Source organism: Apodemus sylvaticus, chromosome 3, assembly GCF_947179515.1.
Source record: "Apodemus sylvaticus chromosome 3, mApoSyl1.1, whole genome shotgun sequence".
Taxonomy (NCBI): domain Eukaryota; kingdom Metazoa; phylum Chordata; class Mammalia; order Rodentia; family Muridae; genus Apodemus; species Apodemus sylvaticus.
The window spans coordinates 135,841,454-135,851,870 of record NC_067474.1 but is presented as its reverse complement, the minus strand read 5'-3'; the positions used below and the strand labels follow the sequence as shown (position 1 = coordinate 135,851,870).

Below are 10,417 nucleotides of genomic sequence, written 5' to 3'. Positions count from 1 at the left end.
AACTCAGAAAATCCTCCTGCCTCTGCCTCCCAAGTGCTGGGATTACAGGCGTGCACCACCGCTGCCAGCTAAAACTAAATCTTAAGGCCAGCATGTTGCAATGCCTCTAATCCTAGTACTCAGGAGGCAGAGGCAGGCAGAACTTTGTGAGTTCAAGGCCAACCAGGTCTACAAAGTGAGTTGAAGGGAACCAGGGTTACATAGTGAGTTCAAGGGATCCAGGGTTACATAGTGAGTTCAAGGGATCCAGGGTTATATAGTGAGTTCAAGGGAACCAGGGTTACATAGTGAGTTCAAGGGAACCAGGGTTACATAGTGAGTTCAAGGGAACCAGGGTTACTACATAGTGAGTTCAAGGGAACCAGGGCTACATAGTGAGACCCTATCTCCATAAATTAAAATAAATATTTAAAAACAACTAAGATAATATTGAGTCTGATGGGGTCTGTCTTAGGTGAATACTATATGAACTTGGACATTTACGAAAGTAAATTTTTTGAGACTTCACTAGAATGAAAAGGTTTTGGACAGGAATAAATTATTCTGATTAATAATGTAACAAATATTTTAATTTCCCTTTATAATATATAATATAAATATATATTATAATATATCATAAATAAATATATAATATATAAATTATAAATATATAATATAAACATTTTGAGGGGAGCCTGGTCTTGGGAGAAAGTAGAGATGGACAAGAGCGCTGTCTTAGGATTAAACACTCTATCTTGCTGGCCCCCTGGTCTATTACTCTAGCCTTTAGAAGAATCCCCTAAGAGCACAAATCAGAAAACAGTGTTCTCCTCTCCTTTAGCCCATCCTGTCTTCTACCAGTTTCTTGTAAGAACTCGATAAGTGAAGGGAGGGACTGTACACACAAGCACTACAGCACTGGGCTCAAGACAGCCCCAGACACTTTGTAACAAGAGAGGCTTTGGAAAATAATATTGAATAACCATTTTTACGTAGTTGCTTACTCCATGTTACCCTATAACTGGCTCTCACCCAAACAACCTGAGAGATGGCTCAGCAGATGAGAGGGTCTGGCACTCTTTCATAGGACCCTGGTTCCTTCCCCAATACCCACAACAGGCAGTTCATCCATCAGCTCTTGACAACATGAAACTCCAGCTTTAGGTGATGCAATGCCCTGTTCTGGTCTTCTTGGGTGCGCGCGCGCGCGCGCGCGCGCGCGCACACACACACACACACACACACACACTAGTACGTAAAGGAGGCCAGGATATAGTGGTACATACCTTTAATCCTAGCACTTTGGAGGCAGAGTTCTGTGAGTTCGAGGCCATCCTGATCTACAATGTAAAGTTCCAGGCCACCAAGGGCTACTTAGGAAGAACCTGTTCAAAAATATATTTTTAAAAAGGAAAGAAAAAGCCGGGCGGTGGTGGTGCACGCCTGTAATCCCAGCATTCTGGGAGGCAGAGGCAAGCGGATTTCTGAGTTTGAGGCCAGCCTGGTCTACAGAGTGAGTTCCAGGACAGCCAGGGCTATACAGAGAAACCCTGTCTTGAAAAAAGCAAATCCAAAAAACCAAAAGAAAACAAGAAAAACAAAAGTAAAGAAAAGTTCTGCCTAGACACTAGTCAGAACAATGTTCAAAAGGGACAGAAGTCACAGAGAAGGCATATCAGCATGTATCAGTGGCAGGAGGCATTCCAAGTTAGAAGTGATCATGATGGAGGGTGTAATGTCTCTTTAACTCGGGTCAGAGGGTGAGTTCTTTTGTCTGTGTTAGGAAAGACTAACCTGAGGGAGTCTGGGATATCCACAACCCTTGTATTATATAAGGATAATAAATAACACATCTCATAAAGGTTGCTGTGAAGAGCATACTGTGATAATTACTAGAAAGCGCTTAGAGCAGTACCTGGCACACAGTATGAGCTCAGTAAATGTTGGTCGTTCCCTCCACTTTATTCTCTACACTCTCCTCTCTTTCCACCCGGCTTCATTCATTCTTTTCCAAGGACATGCAGGGGGCGTGTCTTCCCTCCAGCCGCTTCCACCTAGGCCCCGCCCCTGGCTCTTCCCGGATTGGCTCCTAGGAGGCGGAGCCTAGGGAAGAGCCCATTGCGGCGCGGTGGGCGGGGCGCATGCGCGGGTTGGGCTGGGTGGAGGAGGAGAGGAAGAGCTGCCGGAAGTAGGCGGTGAGGTGGCGGCAGAGCTGGTCGCAGCTGCCAGGGAAACCGAGGCGGGAAGCGCAGCGGGCAGACCCTCAGCACCGGGGGTCAAGTGAGCGTCCCGCAGGCCTGAGGCCGACAGCTCGCTCCGCCTAGGCCGCTTCTGGGGTCCCGCAGCCTCCGCGGGTCCCTGCCTCGCCCGAAGCCCGCCAGGGGGCGCCGCGCTGAGGGGCTGCGGAGCGGGGGGCAGACGGCCCTGACCCCGGGGCTGCTCGGGGCCGGGCGAGAGGACTGCCTGGGCGGGGACCCCGAGGCCTCAGCCCCGGACAGAGGCAGGGGTTTTGGGGGCGCAGGGGGCGCGTCGCCCTCTGCCCCCGCCGGCACCCTGGCCATGACAGGCAAGTCGGTGAAGGACGTGGATCGGTACCAGGCGGTCCTGGCCAACCTGCTGCTGGAGGAAGATAACAAGTTCTGTGCTGACTGCCAGTCCAAAGGTAACATGTCCGGGGCGCCGGTGGGGGGCCAGCTGCGGAGCGGCGGCGTGGCGGTGGCCTGAGTGGGGAGGGGGTTCTGGAGCTCAGGGCGAGTTCCCCTCGTATGACAACGCGAGCCACCCTCGCTCATGAGCCTGCTGGGTTTGGTGTGGGCGAGTGTGTGTGTGTGTGTCATCGAGGTGGGGATGGTATAGTGGGGGTGGGGTTGCCCGGTGTGTTCAGGTGAGAATGTCTGTGTTGCAGACTCTGAATGGCTTTTGGGCTCGCTGTCATCCAGAGCTGGCAGCCTTTCACTTGGCAAAGCTGTGGGTGAGCTGCAGTGTAGTGGGGGTGGGGGTGGGGGTGGCGAGGAGGAAGGTGAGATGACGAAGAGAAAAACTGTCGAAGTGATATTTAAAGGTGGCATTCCTTGCTGGCTGCTATTTCGTTAGCGGCTCCTGTCGTTTTTACCACCTTGTTGAGCTCTGACAGAGTGCTTTCTTCACCCAGGTCGTGTGCACTGAGAAGCTGCCTCATGCAGAGACACAGTGCGGATTTCTAGATAGTCTAGCCTGGGCTGTCGAGGCCTCATGCGTGTGTGGTGGCAGAAACTAGCAGACCTGGGCTGTAATGCAGGACCCATTCAGGCAGGGAGAAAAGGAAGCGAGGAATTTCTTAAATTCGTTATTTCCTTCGTGATTACACTTCTAGAGGTGAAATAGGAAGGGTCGTTGGAAATTGGTCACCACCACTTAGCCTTTGTTTTCTGTGCCTGTAAAGGTTCATGCTGTGTTACAATTAAAGGTCAAGATGGTAGAAAATTTTACTAGTGAACTATTTGTACCTGGCTTTGTAGTTTGGAGCAGCTATAATTGGGAGGGGGTATTCACTTTAGTTCATTTCCTAAATTTGCCACGTAGCATATGGGTATAAAGTAGTATAAAGCATTCGGATGTGTGTGTATTAATGATGAGAAAAGCAGTAGAGACTTAGCCCATGCTTCATGTGATTGTGGTTTATTTTAGAGTAAGGTTATGTAAGGAGGGCACAAGAATGATGATGCATTGACTTAGACTCCGAGTAATAAATTTTAGTGACCTCGATCAGTAGGCAAATGCAGGGAACTGCTAGGAAAGCAGGTCCCCAGACTTCTCTCCTGAATTTCTGTGTTAACAGGAGTTCAATTTATGTTGAGGAGCTAAATTTCTTGAAGATTGATTCTTGTTGGATCTATTGGAAGGTTTGGTTTACACTGTAGGAACATATTTGGTCTACTCAAATTGTCTAATGCCCTCAGTTGACAATTTTAAGTCACGGTGAGGCATCCCCTGAGTGAACATTGCCACGTTTGGAGACTCAGATGCCATTTTTGATGATTTTTAGCACCACCCCCTCCCCTGTACCCATGTTGTTCTTATTCTCACTCATTCCAATAAAATATACCACGTGGAAGAGAGAGCTTAGGTTACCAGGTCTTCCTCCAAAGCCCCCATTACCCTTTATTAATAGCCTTACTGGGTATAATCAGACAAAGAACTTAGTTAATTCATGATGAGAATTGGTAACTGGGGCCTGTGATAGGGCTCAGTGGATAAAGGTGCTTGCCACTAAGACTTACAACCTGAGTTTGATCCCCAGGACTCACATGGTAAGAGGAGAGAACCAGCTCCCACAAATTGTCCCCTGACTTCCATGAGGGTGCTGTAGTACATACATGTACAGTTCCCACAAAGCTAATACCCAAGATGTAAAAAGCAAAGAACAACAACGAAGCCTAGTAGCTGTCTGCCACGATGCTAAAACCTTGGATCCTGAATGTTCTGAAGTTAGGAATTCTTCTAATCACACTTGCCACTATTAAAAAAGAGATGCCCATGTGCCTATTATCTTTCAGTTCTGTTAGACAGGCTTTTGCTGAGGCCTGTTTATCTAGCTGCAGAATGCCCAGCCCAGTCTGCCGGTTAACCCCTCCTTCGTTTTGTTCCTCTTTTCCACTTTCAGATTTTGTGATGAACTTGTAGGCAGTGCTCAGGGTGTGGGAAAGAGAGACATTTGCATCAGTAGACCATGACCCTCTCAGCCCTGATAAAAAGGACCAGCAGTTGGCAGAAGAATTAAAAGACTGTTGACTAAAATGAGATTTGGGTTTGAGTTTACTTTTTCTGTTTTCCTCGTGTCCTTTTCAGAAAATCAAGAGCTCACCAGACCAGGTCTTGAGAGTGTTCATCTATTAGTATTTAGTGTATTGATGTAGCACTACAAACCTGTAAGTGGATACTTTTGTGATGTTCCAAAATAGCTCTTTGGCAATGAATGCTCATTTTAAAATTTAATATTATGTTTTAATTAATTAATTTATTTGTGTGTGTGTGTGTGTGTGTGAGAGAGAGAGAGAGAGAGAGAGAGAGGGAGAACAACTCCCACCATGTGGGGAGTGAACTCCAGTGGTCAGGCTTGCTGGCAAGCACCTTTCCTTACCCACTGAGCTATCTTGTCACCTGATGTTTTTATTTATTTATTTTCAGATATGTTTCATACACATTTTATTTTTATTTTAAATGTGTAGATGTGAGCGCAGTGTTAATGGATGCCACGAGAGGGTATGTGATCCCTTGGAGCTGGGCTTGCAGGTGGTTGAGATTCACCTGGGGTGGGTTCTGGGAACACTGTGAGCCGGGCAGTGGTGGCGCATGCCTGTAATCCCAGCACTTGAGAGGCAGAGGCAGGCGGATTTCTGAGTTCGAGGCCAGCCTGGTCTACAGAGTGAGTTCCAGGACAGCCAGGGCTATACAGAGAAAGAAAAAAAAAGAAAATTCATTGTCCTAAGGTGACCCATAGCCACCTTTGTTCTCTTCCTGAGTGTAACCATTGTTGGCCATTTCTTACCTGCCCTTGTACTGTGTTTGAAACAGGCTGGCCTTGACCTGTAGCTGATTAATGAACTCCTGGTCTTCCTCCTTGAATTCCTCCTGGTCTGCTTCCCTAAAGCTTGCACTGCAGGCATTCACCCTTGTACCCAATTTCTTACCCCTGTACTTGAGACAGGTTTACATAGTTTTGGCTGGGCTGGGACTTGCTATGTAGACCAGACTAGATGCAAACTTGTTGTGATCCTCCTGTCTCTTCCTCCCAAGTGCTTTGCCTTACCTGACTTTCATTTTAAATGTATGTGTGTGAGGACATACATATCTCACATATGTACATACGCCCGTGTACTCTGTGTGCAAGCCTGACATTGTGCAAGTTGACATTGGGTGTCTTCCTCCGTCGGTCTCCATTTTTTATTGAGAGCAGTCTTTTACTGATTCTGGCTAACCTAGCCACCTTGTCCTGATGATCCCCTGTGTCTGCCTCCTATACAGTGGGGTTTTAGGCAGGCTGCCGTGCCCACCTGGCCTGTAGGTGAGTTCCGGGGATCTGAACTCCAGTCCTCACATGTGCAGGGTGAGTGCTTTACTTGCTGAGCCTTCCCCTCAGCCTCCCTTACCTGATCTTTGAGAGGTGATATATGCAAGGACAAACATCATCATTTTCTTTATTTTTTATGTGTGTATGTAGATATTAAACAATGACATTAAACGTACAGGTTTTCAGCACTTTACCCAGTGCTTTCGGTTCTTTGGAATTTTCAATGACAGCATAACATGGAAACCATGTAGATTCTCTGTCTATTTACACTAAAGAGCTTCCACAGTATTTCAAGGCTATACAGAGGCTGGTTTTCTATTAAGTTGGTGGATATTCTTGAGTGATTTAGAAAACAGCTTCTCTCGTGGAAGTTATCTTTGAAAAGTGTGCACAAGGGCTGGAGAGATGGCTCAGCATTAAGAGCACTTTTATAGAGGACCCAAGTTTGATTCCCAGGGCCTACATGATGGCTCACAACCATTTGTTGATCTAGTTCCAGCGATCTAATATCCTCCTCTGGCTTCCAAGGCTTCTATGAGCACCAGACATGTGCATATTGTGCATAGACATCTATGCAAGTAAAACATTCTTACACATAACATAAAAAGGAATATATCTCCGCCCCCCCCCCCCTCCAGATAGGGTTTCTTTGTGTAGCCCTGGCTGTTCTAAAACTCCTCAGTAGACCAGGCTGGCCTCAAATTCAAAGAGATCCACTTGCCTTTGTCTCCCAAGTGCTGGGATTAAAGGTGTGCACCACCAGTGTCTGGATATTTTTACCATTCTTGATTTTATTTATTTTATCTTGATTTTATTCGTTGCATTTTTTGCTTTATATCCTTAAAATACTCTGGTTACTGGAAGCCACAGTTAGAATGACTCACAGTAATCCCCTGGTCCTTAAGCCAAAACCATTTTCTATATATGGGAGTTCTGGCATTTTTGCAAATGTGCTTTACAGGACCCTTGAGGATAGTCTAGATATTTCCTGCTTCTTCAAACATGTATGAAAAATTAGACCAGGGAATTTCTTTCTGTGAAGGTTTTTTAATAGCTTTAAATTTTAACCTTTTAAAATTAAAAATTAATACATTTTAATTGTGCCCATGCACGTGTGTGTGTATGTGTGTGTGTGTGCGCGCGCGCGTGTATGTGTGTGTGTGCTCATCTGCACATGCTACAGCACGTGTGTGACACCTTGTAGGAATCAGTTCTCTGTTTCTGCTGTGGCTCCTAGGACAGAACACAGATGGGTAGATGTGGCGGGAAGGAGTTTACCTGTGGAGTTGTCTCATCAGCGCAGTGCTAACTTTTGAACATTAATCTTTAGCTTTCCTTCTGTTTGCTTTATATCAATGCCCATACCATTGTTTCCTAATATCAATCCTTAGATCATAAGCTGTCAATTTTAAGTTATTTTAACTACATGTTTATGGCATATGATAATGCAGACAATTTTTTTTAACCTTCTTGAGGTTAAAATCCAGCAGATGTAGACAGAATTTCTGCTTCCCATTTCCAGCTTTCTTGCTGTTATATCCTCCTCTACTTAAGGTCAGATATCTTTCTGAGCTTTTATAGTCGGTGCATCTTAATTCTCACAGTCATGATTATATTGACAAGTTTTACTAAAAGTGATTTATCAAAACTATTAAATCATTAAATAGTATCATTAAATCATCATTAAATTATCTCATAGTATCAATATAAAGGCCATTCCCTGGGGGTGAGGGGGGGACCTTCCTTGTTTGTTCTGCTTTCCCTGTAAATTGTACCCTGTGGCAAAGAGAAAAAGAGCTCACTGTAGACTGGAGATTAAACACTCGTGTGTGTGTGTGTGTGTGTGTGTGTGTGTGTGTGTGTGTGTGTCTGTGTGTGCGCGCGCGCACACGCACACGTGCGCGCATATTCAGCAATGTATCCTGGTCAGGAATTCAAGATCATCCTGAGCCAGCCTAGTCTACTTGAAGTTCTGTCTTAAAAACCAAAATAAACAACAAGAAAATACCCCAATAAACAAAACAAAAGTTTAAATAACTCTGTGCCAAACACTGTGCTGGGGACATATGATAGGATTCAAAGATGAGATTTTTTATTCTAATGGGGAAGTAGATGTATAAATCAGATAACCATGGCATCATGTCCAGGAAAAGCAAAAGCACTGAAGAAGGCAAAAAATGGCTTCCTCAGGAAGTCACAGCTTTAAAGAGGCAATCAAGCTGTGTCTAAAAGGGTGCACAGGGTGTTTCCAGGTGAACTTCGGGAGCTGCACTGTAGGAAGGGGAGGCAGATATGTACAGAGCCTCTGCAGAGTGTGCATTTGTGTGTGTGTGTGTGTGTGTGTGTGTGTATTGGGTGATTTGACTACATATTATATAGCTTGAGGTTTAGAATTTGGTAGTCAGGGGCCAGTAAGATTCTACCTCTCCAGGTGATGTTTTATGGCTTTGAGATCATAAATATGCATTATGCTTTGGACCCTTTTGTGCACATCTAGCATTGTAGGTCCATCTGCTTCTCTAGTGGGATTTTAAGTCTCACAGGCATGAAATGCTTGGTTGTTGCCAAGTAGTAAAAGCAGCTTGAGCATTGAGCCTGCATCATCTGTATGGTAGTGTGCGTTCATGGATACACGGACTTCCCTTAGAAGAGTCTAGTGAAATGCCAGCAGTAGAGTGCTGTCACCTCCATAGCCAATGCTGCTGTGTATGAAGCTGGACATGCTAGGACTCAAGCCATGTGTGAGATGTTTGCCGTGTCTTCTTGATTGTGTAAAGTGCTTCCTTGGTAGCAAATCTCATTTCCAGATAAATTAGAAAACTACCCCCTCTATACCCCCATTGTCATCTGATGTCATTATGGGATGTAGGTGGCAGCTTTCTTGGGTACAGTTGTCTATATAACTGTTCATCACATGAGTCATTGTCTGTTTCTGTTCTTCTGCCTGCAAATTCCAACCTGAAAATAATCTGCATTGTGGCTGTGACACAGTGTTCATTGTGTGCATTGCATCTGTGTTTGTGGACTCAGTGTTGGTGCTGTGGAAAAAGGGTTAATGACATATTAAGCAGTTAGACTCTTCAGTTATATCCTCATTAAAAAGATGTACAGCAAGACTCTGTTACATTCACACGCTGAACTTTCAAAAGCACATGGGGAGCAAGTAGCCAGTTTAAGTAGAGTAGTAGAACTTTGAGGACGTTCTATGCAGAGACAGCTCAGTACACCACACTTAAAAGGTAGGAGGGGATCTCTGTAGAGTAGAACACTTTAAAACTCATTCATTTACCACATCCTTCTATTGTTAAGACAGTGATCTTGCATTGGCCAACTAATTATTTTTGTGGTGTTGGGGGTTTGGCTTGTTACATGCCAGGCAAACACCCTATTACTAAGCTATATCCTCACCCACCCCAGCCACCCATTTTGTAGATAGGGTTTTTCTATGTAGTCCTGGCTAGCTTGGAATTCACTATATAAGATGAAGCCTCAAACTTGTGAAGATTCTTCTGTGCTGTCTCCTGAGTGCTGGGATACAAGAGTGTGTCATTATACCCAGCCTCCTTTTTAAACTTTTTGAGACAGGGCCTCTCCAAGTTGCCCAGGTTGGTTTGAACTTTTGAACTTCCTGTCTCAGTCTCTTAAATTACTGGGATTACAGACCTGTGCCTCGAGACAGCCAGCCACAGCCAGCTCCCATCACTTTTTCTTTTCCTTCCTTCTTTTCTATTTCTTTTCTCCTTTTATTTTCTCTCTCTTTCTTTCTTCTTAAAATTTATTTATTTATTATATTTAAGTACACTGTAGCTGTTTTCAGACACACCAAAAGAGGGCATCCAATCTCATTACAGATGGTTGTGACCCACCGTGTGGTTGCTGGGATTTGAACTCGGGACCTCTGAAAAATCAGTCAGTGCACTTAACCACTGAGCCATCTGTCCAGCCCTTTTCTCTTTTCTTTTCTTTTCTTTTCTTTTCTTTTTTTCCTTTCCTTTCCTTTCCTTTCCTTTCCTTTCCTTTCCTTTCCTTTCCTTTTCCTTTCCTTTCCTTTCCCTTCCTTTCCTTTCTTTTCTTTTTTTTTTTTTTTAATTTTAACCACATCCTGGGTTGACACACTTTATTTAGTTAGAAAAAAACAGCCCAAAGCCAAATGACAGAAGCCAAAAAGCAAGGTTAGTGCATTTAGACTTTGCCAGAACAACGAACTTTGGTGGATTAGCTCTTTGTTTTCTTCATTTCTTCCTTCTTTCCTCCCTCCCTCTTTTCTTTTTGACAGGATCTTGTGTTTCCTAGGGTGTCCTTAAATTTAATATGTAGCTGAGGGTGACCTTTAACTTCTGATATTCTTATCTCAACTTCCCGAGCACTAGGATTAAAGGTAGGCAGCCA

The 10,417-nt window shown here is 44.6% G+C and overlaps 1 protein-coding gene across 1 annotated transcript in view; it reads left to right on the top strand.

The window, feature by feature from the left end:
- Positions 1-2,156: 2,156 nt before the first annotated feature.
- Smap2 (small ArfGAP2) overlaps positions 2,157-10,417 on the top strand; it is a 47,987-nt gene continuing 39,726 nt past the window's right edge. The window contains exon 1 of the mRNA XM_052177243.1: positions 2,157-2,641. Coding sequence (XP_052033203.1) covers positions 2,539-2,641 — 103 coding nt within the window. The 5' untranslated portion in view covers positions 2,157-2,538. The remainder of the gene's footprint in view (positions 2,642-10,417) is intronic.